The sequence below is a fragment of the Vipera ursinii genome, assembly GCF_947247035.1.
Source record: "Vipera ursinii genome assembly, chromosome: 3".
Lineage (NCBI taxonomy): Eukaryota > Metazoa > Chordata > Lepidosauria > Squamata > Viperidae > Vipera > Vipera ursinii.
The window spans coordinates 162,701,050-162,725,175 of record NC_139516.1 but is presented as its reverse complement, the minus strand read 5'-3'; the positions used below and the strand labels follow the sequence as shown (position 1 = coordinate 162,725,175).

The 24,126-nt window shown below is 37.3% G+C and overlaps 1 protein-coding gene across 4 annotated transcripts in view; it reads left to right on the top strand.

The window, feature by feature from the left end:
- The window catches only part of PTPRM (protein tyrosine phosphatase receptor type M), a 488,223-nt gene that overhangs the window by 264,710 nt on the left and 199,387 nt on the right, over window positions 1-24,126 (top strand). For all 4 annotated transcript variants that reach the window (XM_083358729.1, XM_083358728.1, XM_083358727.1 and 1 more), the window contains exons 9-11: window positions 654-763; window positions 3,880-4,081; window positions 8,179-8,281. In XM_083358729.1, the coding sequence (XP_083214855.1) occupies window positions 654-763; window positions 3,880-4,081; window positions 8,179-8,281 (415 nt within the window). The remainder of the gene's footprint in view (window positions 1-653; window positions 764-3,879; window positions 4,082-8,178; window positions 8,282-24,126) is intronic.

Below are 24,126 nucleotides of genomic sequence, written 5' to 3'. Positions count from 1 at the left end.
GTCACCGGTCTGTATGTTGAGGTCGGCCGTATTTCTTTGAGTTGTTACGCATCTGTTTTTGGGGGATGTAGTTGTCTCTGGGTATCTGTTGTTAAAAGTGAATTGCTGATAGTTCCATGTGTTGTAGCCATAGATCTAGTCATTGCCCCTGTTCTCGTACTAGAGGTCCTAAATGGTTGTTGCTCTTCTTCCCTGTGTTCTACATTGCAGGGTGGTTGTGTGTTGGTGCAATCTTGATTTTGATACAAAGAGGCACTCGGTGAATGCTTGCGCTGTTTGCCTTCACACTGTGCATGTCGTTCCTCTTCCCAGTTCCTTAGTGCCTGGTATGCAGGGGGGAGGTCTTTGTGCCGGTTGATAGAGGAGTGGTTTGAAAACCAAGCTTCCTTAAACAAGCGGCCGCCTTATTCCATCCCAGTGTTCATTTAGTTTGTTAATTTTAACATGCCTGGGATTCACATTTTTAATCTTATCAAGGAATATATATATATATATATATATGATTTTAACTGTTTGAGTACAAGTGTTCAATGCCTGGATATATCTTATTAGTTCTCTGCCAAATGATTTCTGTAATCTTAAAATGAAACTTCAGTGTTCATAAGTTACAGTGCATTTTGCTAAATATCTTATTCTTGTATTTCATTCATTAGTTCCAAGTGCTGTTCCACTTGAATCTATCCAGGGAAATAATTATGAGGAGAAGATTTTTCTTCAATGGAAGGAGCCAGTACAAACATATGGAGTAATCACTTTATATGAAGTATGTTATACATTTAACTATAGGCTTGATTTGGATCAATATCAAAAGTACTTTTCTTACATATTTTTATCATTATACCCTTTCTCACTTTAATATGTACACAAATTTTCTCCATCCCATCTCATTCCATTCCCAAATTATTTTATGTCCACTATTGCATTTTTAGAAGCAACAGTGAGAACTGAACACAGAACCACTGATTGGTTCAAAATTGGGAAAGGAGTCGGCAAAGCTGTATACTGTCGCCCTGCCTATTTAACTTATATGCAGAGCACATCATGAGAAAGGCAGGTCTTGATGAATCAAAAGTTGGAATTAAGATTGCCGGGAGAAATATCAACAACCTAAGATATGCAGATGATACCACTCTAATGGCAGAAAGTGAAGAAGAACTAAAAAACCTCTTGTTGCGGGTGAAGAAGGAGAGTGCAAAAGTTAGGTTGAAACTTAACATAAGAAAACCAAGATCATGGCATCTGGGCCTCTCAATTCCTGGCAAATAGATGGGGAAGAAATGGAGGTAGTGACAGATTTTATTTTCCTGGGCTCCAAGATCACTGCAGATGGGGACTGTAGCCAAGAAATTAAAAGACGCTTGCTCCTAGGGAGGAAAGCCATGGCAAATCTAGACAGCACACTAAAAAGCAGAGACATCACCCTATCAACAAAAGTGCATATAGTCAAGGCCATGGTCTTCCCAGTTACAATGTATGGCAGTGAAAGTTAGACCATAAAAAAGGCTGAGCGCCAAAGAATTGAGGCCTTTGAACGATGGTGCTGGAGAAGACTCCTGCGAGTCCCTTGGACTGCAAGGCAATCAAACCGGTCAGTCCTAGAGGAGATCAACCCTGACTGCTCTTTAGAAGGCCAGATCCTGAAGTTGAAACTCAAATACTTTGACCACCTAATGAGAAGGAAGGACTCACTGGAGAAGAGCCTAATGCTGGGAAAGACTGAGGGCAATAGAAGAAGGGGACGACAGAGAATGAGGTGGCTGGATGGAGTCACTGAAGCAGTAGGTGTGAGCTTAAATGGACTCCAGAAGATGGTAGAGGACTGGAAGGCCTGGAGGAACGTTGTCCATGGGGTCGCGATGGGTCGGACACGACCGCAGCTAACAACAACAACATTGCATTTTTACAGTTTTATTGTAACAGAAAATAATAAGAAAATCTCATTTATTAAAATGTAAACTCAACAAAATCATGTTATTTGTTAATCTAACAAAAGAACTAAAGGACACCTCTGCCCTTAGATATCTTGTGTAAATATACTGACAAAGGATTGTATATATTTTGTTGCCAACCTATAATCACTGTCAAATCTCTTACTTGACTGAATTAGCTTGACATTTATGTTTTTACTTAATTTTCAGAAAGAGATGTTAAAATGTTATGGAAAAACAAAAGAAAAGCAAAATATTTAATCTAGCTTTACAAAACTTTCAGTATTATTTGACAACCAGTTGTGAAACACTATTTTATTATAAAAGAAGAGAATAACTTACTGTGGAAAAATATATTTCTAAAATTGAGTAGATTAGAAAAATAAAATTGTGTAGGTAATGGAAAAAGTTATTTTTCCTGTGATTTTTTTTTTCTAGACCAGCTTTTCTTATCTAGGGTTCTGTGAAAGGTCTCTCTACAGCTTCCACTTGCAGTGGTGGGAATTTTTAGATGCCCAGACTCAGCTGCATCCACTTTGTAAATGTTTTAAACATGGATTGAGTAGATTAGAAATGAAATGTATTGTGATTTTTTTTGTGTTTTTCAAAATATTTCCTCAGGGGTTCCCTGAGACCTGAACATTATTTCAAGGGTTATTCAAGGATAAAAAAAGACTGATCTAGATCATATATAAATTCATAATCTTTCGAAACATAATGAGAAACAACATATAAGATATAATGGGAAAAATATTATGCAGGAATTGCCTCCAAAGAAGCAGTTTGTAGCTGAAACAAAACATTGTGAGCTGTCAGAACTCAGACAACCCTTAAAATCTTAAAAAAAATGTTTGTTATGAACGTTCTTATTTTGAACGTTGAACAAAGCATACATTTTGTTACAACTTTCAAACAAAATATGGCTATTTTAAGAATAGTATTTGCAAGTATTATGTCTTATGCAAGTATTATGTATTATGTCTGTTCTACATGTCATGGTTGGAATGTTATCTTGCCATTTCTCATTAGATTGTTGTTCCTGGGGCTTTTTGTTTGTTTGTTTAACCTACACATATAGCACCAGGACTTTCTGGTAATTCCTTAACATTAGTATTGGCTTAGGCTGGATGGAGTGATTAGGAATCTGGGAGAAATCAGAAAGCACAGTAGTGTCAATTTACCATACCAGAAATGAATTTACCTATCCAATTCAGACATTTACAGAAGATATTTTGAGAGTTCCTCCTTCAATGAGGTACATGGATATGGGCTAGGTGAAACAACTTTGGTAGTTCTCAGGTCTCCTTTCTCTGTCCCAGTCTTTCTTGAATTATTCAAGCAGATTAAATTTTTGCCTTTAGTTGATTGTTGAATGGCCAGCATGCTGTCAGTTAAGAAAAGTACAGAATGCAATTGTCATCAAAGTATTTCACAGCATCATTGTCATCCTCGCACATATGTTTGGTCTTTTTTGTGCATATCTAACAAACAGCTTTTCATTTGTGGGGTCCTTTGTGCTCTCTGAATTTGGTTGTTTTCTTGCAGGTGTGGACTGATGATGTTATCTAGTTTCATAATAAAATTCTGGAAGAAAACAACCAAACTCAAAGAGCACTACAGATTCCACCATTCAATCCTGAGCTACAAACTCTCTTCTATCAGTTAATAATTTTCCTCCAAACCAAAAGCAAATTAAAGGGAAGGGGGGGAGAAACAAGTTAAAAATATTAGTTTAAATCTGAATTATAGTGTTTTATATTGTAAACATGGTATCTCTAAGCCCTGAGACTAAAAAAAAACCCCTCACAATACTTTGGCTAAACTTACTGTATGTTCTATCACTGTATTTCAAACATGAAGTTTTGAAGAGTAAAATAACTTATCAGAAGGGTATATTGAATAAATATGCAATCCTTGTCCAACGTCTGATGATATTGGTATTCTTTTGTAGATCACATACAAAGCTGTCAGCTCCTTTGACCCAGAAATCGATTTATCAAACCAAAGTGGACGGGTTCTAAAGCATGGAAATGAAACACATTATTTGTTTTTTGGACTGCACCCGGGAACTACTTATTCTTTTACTATACGGGCTAGTACAGCCAAAGGCTTTGGACCACCTGTAACAAGTCAATTTACCACAAAGATATCAGGTATTATTTAAAATCAACAACCTTACCATTATCATAAATGTTATATGTATTTAAATTGTTTAACTTAAATTTTACGATTTTTTTATGTCAGGACCATATTTAAGTTAGTTAAAATATTTCCTTTCTAAATAATGTTATCTAAACATTACTGCACACATACTTTTGTATACAAAATATTATTGATATGAGTTTACTATTTTAAAACTCATTTTTAAAATGTTGAGACAAACTAAGCTGATCAGACATAAAAACATACATTTCATATTAGGTTATTAAAGTGGCCTATTGGTATACGTTCACATTTCTAATCATTTTTAGATTATTTAGTATATAACATCCTTTCTCTGTTTAGCATGTATATTGTCCAAAGTCATATGCAGCTAAGATAGGTGGCCACATACATTTAATAAACCACTACAATAACAATTCAAACAACTTCTGACTATTCCAAGTCCTTAGGAAAGATTCAAGAGGTCGATAAAAGAACCATCTGTCTGAGTGGGCAAACAACCATAATAATAACAATAATAAACTATAATAATTGCCTTCAGTGAGGTACTTTGATGTTGTTATGGGGCTACACTGAAGAGGATTAGAGCTATGTCAGAGATTCAGTCATATTAGACCGGTATCAACAAAGAAGCCAGAGAAAGAGCATCTCTTCCATAAACAATATGGTGAGGTGTAACTTGCAGAAACCCAGACCACATCAGTCGTTACCCAGGTCAATAAAGTTTGTGCAAGATGTTGGAGTTCTTGGAAATCTAGTGACAAGTGGTCTATAGAACTCAGGATTATTGGCTGAGCAACAAGGACCAGAAGCTTCTTGACTACTGGAAGGAAAGCAAATAAGTAGAGATTGAAAACACGAAATAATAATAATTTGGTAAAATAAAACAAGAAGTAATCTGTTATTACAGATCAAGTCCAGGGAGGATATATGAAAAGAATGTATCCAAAATCAGAAATAACAGAACAGAAGTTAGCAGATCAACATTGATTTATAAAATGAAATAAAGCAGTCACAGAAGTAGAATTGGGAAAAAAAACCTGTAAAGGTCTATCCAAGGGAAAGAAATCAAAACCTTGCCAGAAATAGCTCAGACTGAAGAGGCAAGCCAGAGGAAGTTGGAAGCTAACATAGCTATTGAATTGTTTTATTCCCAAACCAAGCACCCTCTCCTTTGCCTTATCTTCAGAAAGATAGATCAAAGCCCTCTAAATAAAAACAAGAGAAAATGAAAAGAATATCTGAGTTTCCAGAGCAGCACAAAAAGAATAGAATAAAATTGCCTGCATTGAAGCTGGTTCCAAAGAAACAGCTAGCACAAGTATTAAAAGATGCCAATTTTACACAGGTAGTCCTAGACTTATGATCAGAACTGACCTTGGAATTATGGTCAGAAGTCGTTGGAGTCATAAGATGAATTCCATGTGACTTAACTTTACAACTGCATCCTGACTTTCCTAGGTGCAGTTGTTAAGTAACTGTGTGGGTTATTAACAGAGCACAAAGTACCTCAGGGAGTGGATAAAGCCCTGAGAGGCCTGCCACCTAGCTGGAACCCAAAAGGAGCAGACAAACAACTAAAAGCTTTTGCAACTTTTTTGGGAAAGCTTTTTTCTATCTGCTTTAGGCCCAGATTCTGCATAGATGTTGGGGGAGGGGGGAGAGAGATGGGAAGAAGTTGCAGCCTCTCCTGTAATCGCAAGTGTGGGCAGGCTGCCAAGCACCCAAATTTTGATCATGTGACCTCAGGGAGACTGCAACTATTATAACTTTTGGCATGAATTTTAAGTCCATTCAGTGCCATCAGAATTTCGAACAGTCACTGAACATGTGGGCATAAGAAAAGCACTACCTGTAATACAAAATATAAGCACCAACTCACTATAAGAAACAAACCAGTTAATGTACCGGATGGCTGCAGTTATAATACCTTGGATGAAAAACCAACTAACAGACACACACAAAAAACACTGCACCACTAAAGTGGAATATGAGATTGGAAAAGAAAATTGGCATGCTATGATCAGATGAAAGCAAGCTGGGACAGATAAAAGAAGACCAAAAAATAACTGATCATAAAATACGACCTAGAAAAAAGGAAAATCAAGGAAGCAGTTGAAATAATAGAGCAGCAAATAACAGCTGTAGCCAAGAAGATCAGCAGATAAGGTCAAATTGCATACTATAGGCAAAAGCTCCAATTTCAATCAAATCAGAAAAGTTTCTGCCAATCCATCAATGGAGAGATGGTGGCGAACCGGTCAACACCTGACCAAGAAGACACAGTGTAGTTCTGGGCACAGCTATGGGACAACCCCAGCCTCAAATAAAACAAGTTGTCCTGACTCACGATTATGATGTTGTAGGAAGCCACAGTCACATGATCACCAGTTGCGACTATCCTTGCCAACTTTGCACAAGCAAAGTTACTGGAGGAGCCTCAGGGAAGGTCACAAGTCATGCTGTTGAGTCTCCTTGGCTTTTCTGTCCTCATGCTTTCCTGAATTCACATGGCACCACACTTTCCACCATACAGTCTTCCTGCACTTACATGGCACTATGCCCTCATCTGCTTTGGTCTCCCCCAATTTGCACAGGCTGCACTGGGACTCCCCCTATGGTACTCCTACAGTCCTTACCTGGAAGTCCCACCACTTCCAGCTTAATGATGCTGCATCTTATAAGGGCAACCATGAGTGCTTATAAGGGCAACCATGACTGCTGTGTTTGTCATTGCTAAGCAATACAGTCACATGATGTCACGCTTTATGATTGCATTACTTTGCAACAGCAATTCAATTCCCAATTGTCATTGTAACCCAAAGGCTACCTAGATCAGATAGGTCCATGAAATCTCTAGGAACCTACCTCAACTTGAAGGAGATTTTTTTGTGCAACTTTCCATTTAACAGACTCTCAGAATTATAAAACTATTTCTGTGCCAGCAATATTAAGATCTATTCTTAGAGAGAGATGGGAACGATCCAACTTTTCTGAATTTTAAAGAAAGCATAATTAGGGCAAAATTAAGATGATTAAGCATGCTACATTTAAACTTACATATTTAGCTATGCCCAATTCAGTCATATTTTAAACTTTAGAAGGGCAGGTCCAGTATTTTGTTTGTTTAGAAAACTTATATGTCTACCTTTATTACATATGATCATTCTGTGTTGTAAAGACTGATATCTTGATTTTTGTTTCTTATCAACAGCCATATTCAACAGTCCCTAGCTTCTATTATTTTTGTAGGAATACTAATAAAGTAGAAAATTTCATTAAAACATCTGTATTAGCAGGAACAAGCTTAACTTTTTGTTCATCAGTACTGTCTAAAAGTATTATGCTACTGAAACTCACCATTCACTAAATTAATTCACTAATTAATTAAAAAAACATTACATAACCACCAGCAGAATAATGGAATTAATTAAAATATAATTGATTACAAAGAAGTTAGAAAAGTCAAGCCCCCTCATAAAAAATGATGTTCTCTTTTATTCTTTTTGAAAGGTTAGGGAAAAAATATTCATCCTTGGTGTCTGCTCTGTGAAATTGAGGATATCAACGATACTCAACAATATGATTCTGTTTTAAAGCTACACATAATATCAGAAGGAATATCTGAGATCTAGATACAAATTAGGACATAACAAATATGAAAACCTAAAGCACCATACCCTAACAGAAGTGAAATATGGAGAGCATCTTAGGGAATAAAAATTTATTTAGTTCAGTTCTGACTACCAACAAAGTATGTTATCTTGATGTCCAGAAAAGATAATAATTGCTAAATTAACAGATTAAAGATCAAGATAAATTGATAAGTGCTGCAATCTGAGCTTGTATAAATTCAAATTGTTCAGGATCCCATTACTGAATGTTCTAACATAGAAGGAAATCCTATCATAAGAGCAGTATGGTTGTTGGTAGGCTGATAAGTTCATCAAAGAGAAGGAAATTGGTTTAGAATGCTCTGTGTAGGTGGCTCTGCTCTAAACACTATTTTTAGGAAGACTGTTTTAAGATACATATGATATGAAAGGGACAAATTAAATGAGTGCTTCATGTGTTCTTTTTTGTCTAGCACCTTCTATGCCACCCTATGAGTTGGAAACACCTTTAAATCAAACAGACAGTACCGTGACAGTTCAGTTGAAGCCTGCACAAAGCAGAGGTGCACCAGTCAGGTATTGTGATGTTGGAGAAGTTGTACAAGATTAAAATACAATTGATTAATTTCTTGACAGTGTTTTCTGGGGATCTTTCCTAATTCAGCACAGTTTAAATCCATGTTTGCATTATCTCTAATTAAATTAAATGGCAGATGAATACGAAAATTCTTTGATGTAGAGCACTCAGGTATTATGTGTAGGATTTGAGAACTTAGTCTTTGAAAATAAAGAACAAAGCTGTAGTTCTCTTATGTGGGTGGTTTCTTTACTTCTACAAGGTAATTGCTTATTGCAGTGCTATGAGTTCAAGGGTGCATAATTATTTTATCCTCTACAACTGTGTTTTCTGTAACTAATCTCTCTTGCAACTGAGGATTTAATCACCATTATTTCAGGTAGCCAGGTGAGATGCTAGGAAACTTAAAAATTAAATTAGATTATAGGAAAAAAGAAGGGATGTTCACTAAATAGTATTTGGCCAAGTAGTCTTTCAGACTAAATCTCCTAATCTTCAATATAAGGATAAGATTAATAATATGCTGCAGAATTGTGGCAAGAGATATAGCAAAATAATATGTCAAATGTTTTGCAAATCCTGAAATGCTATGCAGATGCTCTTCCTCCAATGATATGAATTTTTATGCAGGATCCAATATGAATCGGTCACCAGGACCGAAGCTTTTAAGCTTATCAGGGAACTTCTCTTTCTCCAGAATATGTGCACTGGGCCGTTCTTCATGTTGTGTTTATATGGTGCCTGGATGTGTGTAAGTTTTACTTGTTAACTAGGATGTGATTTTGGTCCTGGTGGCCGACTCAGATTGGATTCTGCAACATTATCCCAGACACATATATTTACCTTCATTTGCAAGAATTTTTATCTTGTTTTTCATTATTTTAGCAAGTTCAAATATTTCTAGTTCAGGCATTTTAAACTTGCGACGTCACGTGACATCGCGCGACATATCACAACTTTTTCCCCATTGATGGCAATGGGGTGGGCACGATTTTGGTGTGATGCATCCGGCCCATGGGCTGGCAGTTTGACATGCCTGTTCTAGCTGGTATTTTCTCTATCTGGTTTATATATATTTTTTTAAAAAATAGTGATATTTCATTTTAACTTTTTTATATTTTTACAGTTATTGATTGTAATATATTTGTTGATTTACTGATTGTTATACACCACTCAGAGTTGTTGTTTGTGAGACGCTTGGTCATTTAAATGCGCTTAGTCTTTTAGCTAAAAATTAATTATTATGATAAAAAATTATACAGGGTCAGATACATTGGCAGCTAAAAGAAAATAAATTTAAGTAGTCTATTTGTCACTATGGAATTCCTTCTTTGCTAATTAGCAATTGGTAAGGCGGACTGGAGGGTATTTTTTTCAATTACCCACTGATAGCACAATAAATTTTCTGGGCAGGGCTTGGGATAAAGATAATCTGAGGCAGGGAATATAGGTTTTTATTTCATGATGATGCTTAATTACATGGAATCTCCCTGCACATTGTATTTGCATCACCAGAAGTAAAAATTAAAAATTATGAAGGACTGCATAAGATGAGATAAAGCATAATCAACTTTTTACAGTAATTTTTTAAAATTGCATTTTCCACTTTTTTCTTGAAATAGAAATGATCTGTAGTAATGTATTGCCTTTTAAGTGTAAATAAGGCCAGCTTATCTGTTCATTGTTAATGATAAAGGTTGTAAAGTCATTTAACAATAAAATATAAAAACACCTCTTTCGTTATAGTTAAGATGGAGTATCGTTGATAAGCAATTCAGTTTACAGAAGTCTCATTTTTAAAAGGTGGGGACAAGATTGTCACATCTATGTTCATTCCAAGGAACTCTGAAGCAACAGACTTTCCTAGCTGATTGTTTCTTTAATCTGTATTCATTCTGAGTAAGAAAAACATAGCTGTACTTTATGCTCTTCACTATTGGCTGTCTATTGATCCTGCTGTAACTGTCTTGCGTGGTTAATGCAGTTTCTTGGAACTCTTCTAAACTTTTCAGTGTAAATGATTGTTGTTGGGTTATTGATCAATACATCAGTTCTGTCACATAAAAATCTTTAATTCCTCTGATAGATAGAGGAAGAAAGGCAGAAAGAAAGTAAGCACCAATTCTAGCACATTATCGCCTAGGATTGCTTGTTTACAATTTATACCTCCATTTATCATTATGCCTAGAAGAAACATAAAATTAGAATGTTGCTTTCTGTTTTAAGTTTATTTGGATTCAGTCCACTTCAATTACAGTTGTGGCATCTTTAGGAAACGACTACATGGCATCATAAATTTAAGAAACTTTTTTTAAAAAATTATAAGTTTCTGGAACAAACTGCTAATAGATGTTATTATTCTGTGATGATATGTCAATACCATATCTTTTACTTTTCTTGTTTCTTTTCCAATCCATAGCTGTAATTTTGGACAATATCAGCATAGCTGTCAACTTCTGAACTGTTGTTCAATAATGAGTAATTGATGATTTGTGCAGAAGAGACTTGACTGAGAGATAACTGTCAAACACAGATATAAATAATAGCTGTGCAATAGATTATATCAGGCATTAGGCAGTAGAGTTGGCACTTGAAAGATGGGTCTTTATCATTAAGATTTACTTTGTTATCCTGATTGTCCATTTCAGAGTGGGAATTCCAATCACACTGTTTCTGTTAGTAGAGGGAGGCAGTGTTTATCATTTACTGTCTTCTCCTCAATTCCCAGCATTAGCACCATCACTGTAGCACCACCACTATAGTGGGAGGTCTTCTAGAATAGATGCCAGGAAACACAAAGAATTAAAATAAAATCAGCAAAAGCCCATCCACCCCATTTCAACAGTAGAACTGACTTCTGAATCAAAGATTTTGACAGATTCTTTTATAAATGGTTTAAATACTCAAGTATGAAACTAGTCACTGACTCTATTGATTTAGGCTGAAGAAGATGAACAATTAAATGGCTAACCTCTCCTACCTTCTCATTCTTATCCTTAGATTTAACAACTGTAATATGCAATCCTGGAAAAGGCTTGAAAGCCTCTTTTTTCACATCTTTTTCCCCCAATACATTTTAATGGAAAGCATTTAGACCTGTCATTTCCATTATCTACATTGTGAAGGAGTAAAATCCAGGAGGTTGAGATGATATCATTAGTTTGTTTTATAGTCTGAATTTACAGACATCATGAGTATGTCCTAAAGAAGGAATGAGGAACTTGTGGCTAGTCAGATGTTCCTAGCACCCCATGGAGCATAACCAATTATTAAGGATGACAAAGAGTTGTGGTATAGAAATATCTGGAAACCAGAGATAAGGAATGTTTTAAAACTTAAACATTACTTTGTCATATTTTATAATATTCACACTGCCATCATAATTGTCATACCATTGTAGATATAGTTAATATCTAATTAAATATATAATTTAATACCTAATTTAAAATAAACGTTAAGCAATACAAATCAAAGTTTCAGTCCATCGTACACATTATATTTGTAAAAAAAATTCCAGAATTTCCTTTTCTTCTGGTATGACAATAATTATCTAATTTTAAAAATTTAGAAAAATAAAATTTTAAAACCAAACTTCTCACAAATACATATATTTGTGTATATTTTGGTAATGATAATTTGCTTCTCTTTTCATTTTCTAGAGGACATTATTTAAGAATCTGTACAAATGTAGACTTGCAATATAAATTAGAGGCTCAATTTCTGCCTAAAAAACTTACTGAATTATAGCTTACCATCCATACAATAACCTAAAACTTAGCTGAGCAATTCTGTGATATAGAAGTGACAGAGGTTTATTGAGGACTATAATTGTCATTCTTTTATGGCAAGCAAATATTCTTATTTATAATTAAATAATTAATTTGCAGTAATTTGATGCTATATGGCAGGGGTGTCAAACTCAATTTCATTGAGGGCTGCATCAGCATTGCGGTTTCCCTCAAGGGGCCAGGTGGGTATGGCCAGGGTGGGCGTGGCCTACTGGGTGGGCGTGGCTAGAGTGTGTATGGCCTACTGGGTGGGCGTGGCCAGCTCTACATCGTTCACATCAAGGGTACCTATGGGGGCCCGGGCAGGAGTGGGACAGATCTGAGCGTCTCTGGCAGAAGGAGGGTCTCTGGGCCAGGGCCAAGGCAGTGGGGGCCGTTCCCTCACTGTTTCCAGGATGGCTTCATGGGCCACATGAAACCACTTCGCGGGCCGAATCCGGCCCCCGGGCCTTGTGTTTGACATGTCTGCTATATGGCATATGTTTTTTTAAAAAAACAAAACAAAAAAACCCTCTGTTACCAGTTCATTCCTATTGGCAGGTTTCCATTATTAAGACCATTCTGGATAATTGATTCTACTATTAAACTAGTCAGAGAATGTCGGCTGGTGGCCCCCAGGGGGAGGGCCTTCTCTGTGGGCGCTCCGGCTTTATGGAATCAGCTGCCGGTCGAGCTCCGGATGGCACCTGACCTTCGCTCCTTCCGACGTGGTCTGACCCATCTTTTTGAACAAGTCGGCCTGGCCTGATGGGGATATGTTGGGGTTTTTAATGGGGATTTTTATACTGTTATCAACTGTTTTAGCTGGGCTATTATTTAATTCTTTTTAATTTTTGTATCCTGTATTTTTATGTATGCCCTGTTCACCGCCCTGAGTCCTTCGGGAGAAGGGCGGTATACAAATACAATAAAACTAAACTAAACAAAACAAAACTAAACTGCTTATCATTAGGACGCTCTTCTAAAAATTCCACTGAAATATTTATTCTTGTAATTTTAAGATCATTATTCTGTCTTAAATGTCTTGTAACCTGGGATCCTAACTATATCCTATAGTCTTCAATGACTGAAAACTGATTTTGATTTTCTTTTATGTAGCATCCCTTCGCATATTTGAAGAATGTTATATCCCCACTTTAGTTGTCTTTTCTCAGGGTAAACATCCAATTTCTCCCAATCTCTTCTTGCAAGACTAGTTTCCAATCCTCTGTTCATATCTATTGATCTTTTTTGTGTCTCCTACAGTTTCTGTGAATTTTTCTTAAAATTTGATGACCAGACGCACACTCAAGGCATGGTTGACCTATGACTGGTGGATTTAAGAACACTGAACACATATCATTGTCAAATGTCTATTGTACATGTATTTAGGACTTGTCAAATGATACAGAAAAACACAAGCGATTGCAGCTATAAAAGGGCAGTTTTTTCAACTAGGCTTACCAACTGATGTGAGTGATAATGCATAATTCATAGCATATACTATCTAGGATTATCAATATGAAAGTAGATGCTTGTTTTACCAGCTACTGACCACTCTTATGTGGAAAGGTATTACCTACAGAACATCTGGTCCTCGAATTCTAAGTAGATACTGAACCTTGCTAATCTTCAGATATATTTCAGAATGCAGTAAGTTGAATGCTTCGGGGCAAGGTTATGATCACATGCTAGCCATGGTGATATTAAAGCGACAACTTTCTAAGGAAAGCTGAAATTATGAGAGAAAAATTGGAAGCAAAACAAGTGCCTTTTTCCCTCATATTAAATTTGTTTCTGGAAGATGAAAGTGTTGAATTGTGTGATGAAAAAAACGTTATTGTTGAACATTTGAACAAATTAAATTTTGACTTCAACCTCCATAACCTGGAATATATGACTAAGCACAGCTAGGAGTGAAACCCATTTGGCATTATCACTAAAATTATGATAATAACATTTGAAGCATAGTTGGCTGAGATAATCCAGTGCTGAGATATTGTATAGCATTCTCAAAAAAATAAACATAACCACTGAGCGCATTCTGGATCAAAGTAGAAAAGATAAAACCAACCCTAGGAAATGAGGTTTTGAAATTTTCATTACTGTTTTCTACAAGATATTTATGTGAAGCAGAATTTATGGCATTCCCAATCACAAATGTCAATCTTTCAAGGTAGGTCATAGCTTAAGAAGTAGTTTTTCAAATACATACCTTGGTTTGAAGAATTTTAAAAGCTTTTATGAAGTCAAGGCTAACATTTGACAGCATGACTACTGCAGTGCACTCTACATGGAGCTGCTCTTGAAAATTACCCAGAAACTTCAGCTGCTGCAGAACGCAGCGACATGGGCAGTGACAGGAATGACTCAGGATGCCCATATAACATCTCTGCTTTTCAGGCTTCAGTTTCTTTCTGGATGTGATTCAATGTGCTGGTCATTATGTTTACAGCCTACATGACACAGAGCCTGGTTACTTGACTCTGTCTCCTTTGATATCCATAGAGAATAAGAGGATAATGACCTTGACAGAAAGAAGGAAAATCTGTTAAAGCCATGAATAGGCAAACAATGCTTAAGCCCAAATGAAGAGGAAGAGGCATGAAATGTCTAGGCAGGCAACCCCCTAATTCACATAAATATAAAAGTGAGAGAAGGGAAATTTATTCAAACTTCCAAGATTTTATTAATATAGCAGATATTAATAAAAATAGTTTGGGGCCTAGGCCTTGAATTTTGACAATAATTGGGACCAGAATTTTTATCACTAAATAATAAATATAGTTATAAAGTTTGACATCACATGACCACATAACTTAGCAGTCCCCATTGCAACATTAACTGAAAACCAACTAGCACATTAAGCAAGGTCCCATACCAAGGGAAGCCATTCCTATTTTGATCCTTCCCAGCCCTCAGCCTCAGTAAGGTGTAAGGGATTATTTCCTCTTCACCTTTCCTCATCCAGCTATCTCCTCCCTATCTCTGCCCTTTGGGATGTCCTGCAAAACAGCATGCCTCAGTGGTAGCAGCAACACTAGGGTTGAAGTAGAAATCCTAGGGCCTTCAACAATCTCAACTGCCACCACCACCTCTCCTCGGCCTCTACTTCAGCCCCAGTTTGGTTTAGTGGTTAAGTCACAGGGCTACAAAGCAAGAGACCATGAGTCTCTTGGCCATGAAAGTCAGTTGGGTGATCCTGAGACAGTCACTGTCTCTCAGCCCAACTCACCTCACAGGCTTGTTGTTGTGGGGAAAATAGGAGGAGGAAGGAGTGTGGGATATATTTATGATTTGATTTATTTTAAAAATAATAAATGTGACATGCAAATAAATAAACAACTACTGCTGCCTCAAGCCTCCTGCTTCTTGTCTTCCTCCTTCTGTTGCTGGCCTGGCTCTATATGAAGCAGCTGCTGGTCAGACTAGTTCTTCTTTCTGAGACAGCTTGTGCTATTCCCCAAATAGTGCAAGCCATTCCCATGATGCTTCATAACACCTTCAGAAAGCTGCTGAGGCCTTCTGCAGCATCACAAAAACGATGTGTGTTATTTGGAAAAGAGCAGAGGTGGTCTTCGGAAGAAGCCTCAGCAGGAGGAGCAAGATGGTAGGAGTCAGCGGCAGGCTTGCAGAGTGCACGATGTTGGGAGTGGATGGCGCTTTGTCCTGGGGGCACTGACCACAGCTTGAGGCAGTTCTCCTTGGTGACAGTGACATTGGGGCTAAAGTAGAAGCCTGGGGAGTTGGGAGTGACCAGCTGAGAGTTTTGAAGGGCCCAGATTTTTTGTTCAATTCCAGTGGTGGTGGTGCAGCTGAGGAAGGCCACTGTGCAGGGCAGCCAAAAGGGCTGAGATAGGAGGAAATAGGCTAGTGGGGAAGCACCCCTGCAATTGAAAGGGGCACCGAGGAAGAATATAAGACTCTTGAGAAAGAATTACAGAAAGATACACAAAACAAAAAGATAAAAAATTTAATGGAGTTGAACAAGCATAAAATGAACTTAATAGAAAATGAAGAGGTGGCAAGGAAAATAAAGGCAGCCAAACAAATCTTTTTTGAACAAACAAAGAAACCAGGGAGAAAGAGAAGAGATGGATTAAACAACTGGAAGATGCCGAGGGGACTTTACAACACCGGAATGAAGAAAAGAAAAAAATAACTTGGGAATATTATGAGAATTTATATAAGCAACAAGTAGTTTCAGATGATAGGATAAAACAATTCTTGGAAAAAACAGAGATACCTAAAGTCCCAGAGAAATTTAGAAAGCTACTAGAAGAGAAAATACAATGATGGAATTAACAGAAGCAATCAAAAAACAAAAGAATGGCAAAACACCAGGACCAGATGGGCTACCAGCGGAACTATATAGAACATTGCAGGAACTGTTAGGCAATGTAATGCTGGAACTCTATAATGAACTCCTCTCTGAAGGTAAGATACCAGATTCATGGTCGTAAGCACTTATTACCCTGATACCAAAGTTAAACTTCCAACATCCTTGTTAAATCCTCTCCTCCACTTCACCTTTACCCATGCTACAGGAAAAGCCAGGCCTTGAGTGGTTTTTGGAAAGCTAAGAGGATAGAGACCTGCTGACCTTCAAGGGGAAGTGTGTCCCACAGTGCAGAAGCTGCCATAGAAAAGACCACTTCCTAGATTCTATAAAATGGCTATGCTTAAGAGAAAGAACTAGGAGTGTGCCCATCCTATCTTATCTTCTAGGATGAGTAGATGTTCTTAGTGAAAGTTCTTCCCACAAATAACCTGGCTCTGTGTCTTATAGGGCTTTCAAGATAATGACCAGCAATTTTTCTGGAAGGAAACTGGGAGCCAGTGCAGCTTGTGCAACAGTGATGTTATATGGGCATCTCATCATTGCACTCACCACCACATTCTGGACCACTTGTAGCTTCTAGATTGTCTTCAAGGGCAGCCCCATGTAGAGAACATTGCAGTAATCCAAATGGGAGATGACCAATCATGCGTGACCATGAGCAAGGTCTCCCGATCCAAGAAAGAGCACAATTGGTGCCCCAAACAAATCTGTGCAAAGCCTCCTTTAGCCATAACTCCCACTTGCTTCTTGAACAGAAAAAAATCTAGAAAAAAAACCAAATTGGGCACCAGCTCAGCCCTGAGTTGTGCCAGCCTCTCCAGAGTAAAAGATGAAATATTGGGGACCAGGTGGAGGGAAACCCAGACCCATTTTGTCTTACCAGGGTTGAGTCAAAGCCAGGCTCTTATAGACTCCAGGCACTCAACCAGCAACACCACAGCATCACCTACTGGCTAGGGATAGAGATACATAATTAGGTATCATCAGCATACTGGTGATACTGCACTCCATAGTGACAGATTACCCTCCCACCAGTAGTTTTATTTAGATGTTAAAAAGAAAGTGAAAGATCAAGCCAGGACACCCCACTTCCTACCCTAAATGGTTTTGTGGCTGATGAAGACAGACATCTGAGTATCTGAGGGGCTGCCACAAGGCAGAGGGGGCCAGGTTGTTCACCAAAGCACCAGAGGAAAGGACGAGAAACAATGGTTGGAAACTGAACAAAGGGAGAAGCAACCTGGAATTAAGGAGAAACTTCCTGACAGTGAGGACAATCAACCAGTGGAACAGCTTACCCCCAGAAATCGTGGGCACTCTATCACTGGAGATTTTTAAGAAGAGACTAGACATTCACCTGTCTGAGACAGTATAGGTTCTCCTGCTTGAGCAGAGAGCTGGACTAGAAGACCTCTATGGTCCCTTCTAGCTCTATTCTATTCTATTCTATTCTATTCTATTCTATTCTATTCTATTCTACCTTCTGTGGTGAAATTTTTATAGAAATATTTCTAAATGTGAATTCCTTTTCCCATTGATTACTAGAGTGCAAATAGCTTGCCTGGATCATTTAGAACGTGTCTAAAGGCTCTGGTTTAACATCGTGACTTTCTTGTCAAGCAGCCTTTCCCACCATAGTATGGTTCAGATATGTTGGACTAGAAAACCCATGCTTCTAAGCTTCTACTGGTTCAAGATTATACTGATCGTAGTGTTAACATCTGGTTGAGGAAATAGATGATATTAAAATCCACATCTAGATACAAACTGGTGTAGTCCAATTTTGTTATGTCATTTTTTCAGAGTTACAGGCCAATATGGCCAGCTGTAAACTAGCCATTACAACTCCTAGAATTGTCATATTGTCTCTAAAACATGGGTAATATCAGGCAAGGAAATGCCTTTAGAAAGTTAACATTGCTATGTGTAGAAAAAGAGCATTTTAATTTAAGTACAGAAGAAACCTAGCCATTAACTCCTTCTTATGCCATGTGCATATTCAAAAGGACCTTAAGTTATTCTGCAGTGACAGACAGAGTAGGAAGAAAGAAAGAAATATGATAAACAACCACAATCATTTTAATTAATTATTTGGTGGAAATAACGTGTATGTGTATGGAAACCTAACCCCTCTCCACTCCAATCCTTGACAGAATTTCAGGACGCCATCATCAATAACAATTTAGTGAAATGAGACAGAAGAACTGCCAACCAGGGTTTGCTCACTTGGAATTCTAGGCCAGATGTAGAGATTAATAATAGGTGGCGTTTTAGGCAACTCTCAGATCCATTCTAATGTTTTACTTATTACTTTATCTCAAATGTCCACATTTTTTTAAAATTTTGCCCTTTGTTCATAATATGGGCAAGTAATTGAGTTCATATTTTTCACCCAACCTTTCAGCTGTAATTAATATTTTATTATATCAGATTTTTATCACTAAATAGCCTAGCAGCAGGATATTGAGTTGCATATATGGGTTTTTAAGTTCCAGTGACTTACTGATGCCAGGTTACTTTTCTGTAATGAGTTATGGTTGAGAGGACACAAAATGCATTTAATGGTTCCCAGCTAATATTCCAAAGCAATTTATGACTGATCTTATCAAGATCACAGTCAGACCAAGAGAAATTAAAAGTAATGAAAATGGAATATTCATCAGTTGAGATCCATTTATCATATACAGTATATGGAATGTGGTCAAAAAGGTGAAAATGTATATGCAAGGCTAGTTATATCCCTTTGTATGTATGTTGTATATATGTGTGTTATTCCATTTTATGAACAAAATCTGGTTAGGTCAAGTGTATCTTATTGTGTGAATTTTTTTATTATATAGTGAAGAATAAATGCCTTACTAATATGATACATTTTAAACAGATAACTGTTGATGTTCATCTGCTTATGTAAATCAAAATGCATTTCACATACATTATATATTTAATAAAATTAAATTAGTTTCAAGATACTGGTATTCAAAATACAATTAAATATATTAATGAATATTATTCTGTTATATCTAGATGCAGTCATAATATTCTCCGGATCCAATAGTAATATCAGTAACTAATATTTAAAAACAGAAAATCCACACTTTTTGACACATAGGTTTTCTATGGAGCAGAGTCCGTTTTAGCCTTTTATGTTTTGTGGTAAAAGAATATATGACTCTTGTATTTTGTTTGTATTTTTGTATTTTAGCTACTTTGTACCCATGGTGATAATTCCTATTACACATTTCTTTTTAGTGATATGGTTTGAATGATCCATTGCTTGATTTGGTGTTGGGCTTACTTTTTGTTGCAATTTTAAGCCAATGGACTTCAAATTGATGATAAAACTCAGTTTTTCAAACAATGGGCAGAACTTAAATAATAAAACCAATGAAAATTATGTGTCCAAACACAACATTCGTACTTCAGTAAAGACTAGTCCCCAATTGACATTTCATAAGACTGGAATAAAAAAATGGGATTTTATACTTTACATATGTTGCTGTTCTGTACCAGCCTGCTACCGGCCCTGCAGAAAAAGCAGGGACAACCCCTTTACAAACGGCAAGAGGCTGGAATAAAGCCTGCCAAATTTATTAACATAAAACAGAGCAAAACAAGACACCAACCATGAAACAGGAGCCATGAAACAGGAACTATTCAAGCAGTTGCCTTCAGCAAACCAGCCCTCCCACACATTCCCCTTTTATACAGTTCAGGGCATGGCTTCTCTCTGCCTCCTTCCGAGGTGCCCCATTGCCTTCCTCTGTTTACTCCTGATTGACTGCCTCCTGCGTCGGGCGTCCTTGAACAGGGCCAGCTGTGGGTCATCTTCATCCACGCTGTCAGGCTCACACAGCTGGGTCTCCATCGTGACCTCAAGGCCATCATAAGCAAGCTCTTCAACACCCCCCTCCTCCTCCTCTGAGTCATCCGACCTAACTGCCGAACCCACAAGGTGACCCTGAATCACAACAGTTGCATTTATTGGAACAGGACAAGATTCAGTCTAAACTGGAGAATCTGGGAATTTTATTTGGCCATAATATAGTCATCCTGTGTTAAGACATGCTTTCTGCCTTCCTTATATGAACAGAAGACTGTTGTAGCTTCCTCTTCTGTTAAAGGCAAAATGATTAATTTTTGCCAGGTATAGTGCAGCCCAGAATAATTAAATATTAAAATGTATGTATCGCATTGAGCTATAGAAATACTCTTGTATTCCACGTACTTAGCAAAAACATAATATACAGAACAGAAAGATATGCAGCTTTGAATCTCCCAGGGCTCTGCTGCAATCAAGATATAATATAAATTACCAAGCATTTTTCTTCCCTGAGGAAGTAAATAATTGGTCTCAGTCTCATTGTAAATGCCCTTCTGACAACAGAGAGGTGAAAAAATGCCTTCACCTTCCATTGATGATCCATTTTCCTTAACAGTAGAACCACAGGGATTTTCTGTCTGTGGGCATAGGAACACTAAGAAAAGACTGCTTGTATCTTTTCTTGGCAGAAAATCCCCTTTGTAAATAGTAATTTAAATCTTTGAAAATATTCCTGTGAAATGGTTGGATGGTCCCAAAGAAGCTTAAAGATTTTATTCATGCATTCATACATACGCACACACACAAACAAACACACATATAAACATGCTGTCATTCCATTTTTCCTCCTGTCAAGCTGGAAGTGTTACACTAGAGAATTTGTATTGGGTATTTCATCTTTAGAGGATGAAAATAAGCTATCTTTTATTTCCTACTGCTGTAAGACTATATGAGCAGTTTTCCTAGCTTTATTTGTGGATTCCATTTGCAGGAAACTAGAGCAGACATGTCAAACTAGTGACATGACGTGATGTTGCACAATGTATCAGGACAGTTTTACCATTGCTGGCAATGGGGTGGGTGTGGCTTCTGGATCACGCATCTGGCCTATGGGCCGGCAGTTTGACACCCCTGAACTAGAGGAAAAATAATAATTTGACTTATTTCAGAGATTTATAGCTCCCTCAGTTTGAATGAAAAGCATCAGCTTAATTCCATTTGCTTTATGTTACATAAAGATAAAGGAAGGTGAACATGATTGGCTGCAGCATGGATAATTCTGAGGAATGCAGATCTTAGTTTGCAAACCTTCCAACTTCCAATAAAGAATTGATCATCATCTGTGAGAGTCAGTGTGGTGTAATAGTTAAGGGACTAGTCTAGAAACCAGGAGACTGTCCTTAGACATGAAAAAACATGAGCCAGCCATTCTCTTATAGTTCAGCCCACCTCACACGGTTGTGTAGGGAAAATAGGAGGAAGGAGTATTATGTATGTTCACCACCTTGAGTTACTAATAAAGTAATAAAGGTGGGATAAAAAATTAAGTAATAACATGAAATCAACAATCAACAGCTTTGAAGGCTAATTTCCTAGTACCAAGTTTGAAAGAATTATTTTAACAAGAAAGCAGAATGTGTTCCTTCCAATACTGCCGAACTATAAATATAGCATTCTTTATCCTTGGTCATCCTGGTTAGGATGTTGCAAAGACTTAAGAGGATAGAAAGTCTAAATGTTTATTTCTAGTCATGACAGCATTCACTTAATCTTAAAAAATCCAGTCAACTCTTTAAATCAATATTTAAAGGAGGAGGGGGAATCTACTGCCCCTCCAAAAAAGGGAGTATTGATTTTTTTTTAAAAAAGAGCAATTATCAGTCAGTAAACATGTGAAATGCAAAATAATAAATAAATAAAGATATGTTTTCATGGGAAAGAAAATTTCAATCAGTTGCAATTTTCTGAAAAGCAAAGTACAATTAGCAACCAACAAGTTCTACAAATCTAGATCAGGGCTACTGTTATCATTTAAAGGTAATGTTGCCTCTAACAGTAGATGCTAGGGGTTGGGAAATAGATTGCCAGTATCCCTGAAGTTCATCCTTCAAGTACAGTGAAGGCTACTTTCCCATCACTCTAGTTGCCTTTTGTGTGAAGGCCAGAAAGTCATTTTTCCCTTGGTCTCATGCAATCTTTCACAAAATATGCCAAATCTGGACTGTCTGAAATTCAAGAAGATGCTGGTGAATTATTTTCTTTTCTATGTTTATTTCTGTGCTGAGATATTTTAAGTACTTATGGAGAGATATTTATTTTATACAGTATGTTTACTTGATAAGGAACTAAAATTTGTTAGCAAACTTCTATTAGTCATAGGAAAAGGAAAGAAGTCCCTGCGGATTTTACTTCACTAGTTGTTACCAACTATAGGGGACGCTGCTCATTTCCATTTCAAGGCCATGAGCCAGTGCTGTGCAAAGACAATTCCGCAATCATGTGGCCAGCATGATGTTGCAGAGTGCTGTTTCCTCCCCACCAAAGTGATACCTATTTATCTACTCGCATGCTTTTGAACTTTACAGGTAGGCGAAGATGGGACCTCACCCCATTGCTCGACGCTCAGGTCTCAAACCCAGGCTGTCAGCTTTCCAGCTAATAGGCCCAGCAACTTAAGTACTGAGCCACCCCGCCATCCCCTATTAGTCATAAGATCCTTTGTACTCAGTTCCCTTGAAGGTGGAAACCCCTTTTTTGTGTTAATTAGGATAAATGCTGTCAGTCATTACTGAAGTCATATAATCTAGGTCAGACATGTCAAACTCGTGACGTCGCACGACGTATCAGAACTTTTTCTCATTGCTGGCAATGGGATGGGCGTGGCTTCTCTGTGATGCTCCAGCCCGCGGGCCAGCAGTTTGACACCCCTGATATAGGTGAATCTTATTCCTCACCCATTGCAATAGGTGAAATGCTAAATGTGCTAAAAGAATTAGTGCAACTTTAGTCATCTGGGAAATTATTACAGTGCAAAAAAAATATAGAGATATGGTTCAGTGGTTACCAGAGCCATATTTTCTTAATATATATCTCACCAGAAAGCATGTCCATTAATAGGATTTAAAAAGAGAGTTCACGTTATGAATGTAACTCAAAATATCTTGTAACATTCATTAACAACATGAACTCATTTGTACAGATTTAAAACATAATTCATAGAATAGAGTAAAGTTACCACTGACCTGGGTGCTTATAAAGTGGTAATTTATATCAGGAAGACAGTCTTGTGTGAAAATAAGATAGCAGAAAGGATTTAGCATTTTTTCATTAGCATTTGGACGTTGATAAAGGGGAACAGAAAAGAGCTTTGTGACCTTTCAGTGTGTAAATTATTAAAGAGCAAATAGATTTGAGGTCTGGTTGCTGGTAGATCTAATTTGTCTTTTTAGGGAAAAGATGAAAAGATATTTTGGGTTTGAAATTGCTTTAGTCAACTTGGTTCATTCTTTAAGGTATCTCAGGATGAATTCACATGTTTTACCTGAAGGATATTTTCCATTCAGTTATCCACATTTTTTAAACTGCAGACTGAATCCTATAATTCAGAAAAATATGACATTGAAAGGATAACAATATTTTTATCTACATCTTTAAGAGCAATATATCAAGTCAGTTCATGTTAAAATCTGAACAAAATGCTAATGCTCTTTATTTCCGTTTTCCTAAGTCAGACATGTCAAACACAAGGCCCGGGGGCCAGATTCAGCCCGCAAAGTGGTTTCATGCGGCCCGCGAAGCCATCCTGGAAACAGTGAGGGAACGGCCCCCACTGCCTTGGCCCTGGCCCAGAGACCCCCCTTCTGCCAGAGACCCTCAGATCTGTCCCACTCTTGCCCAAGCCCCCATAGGCACCCT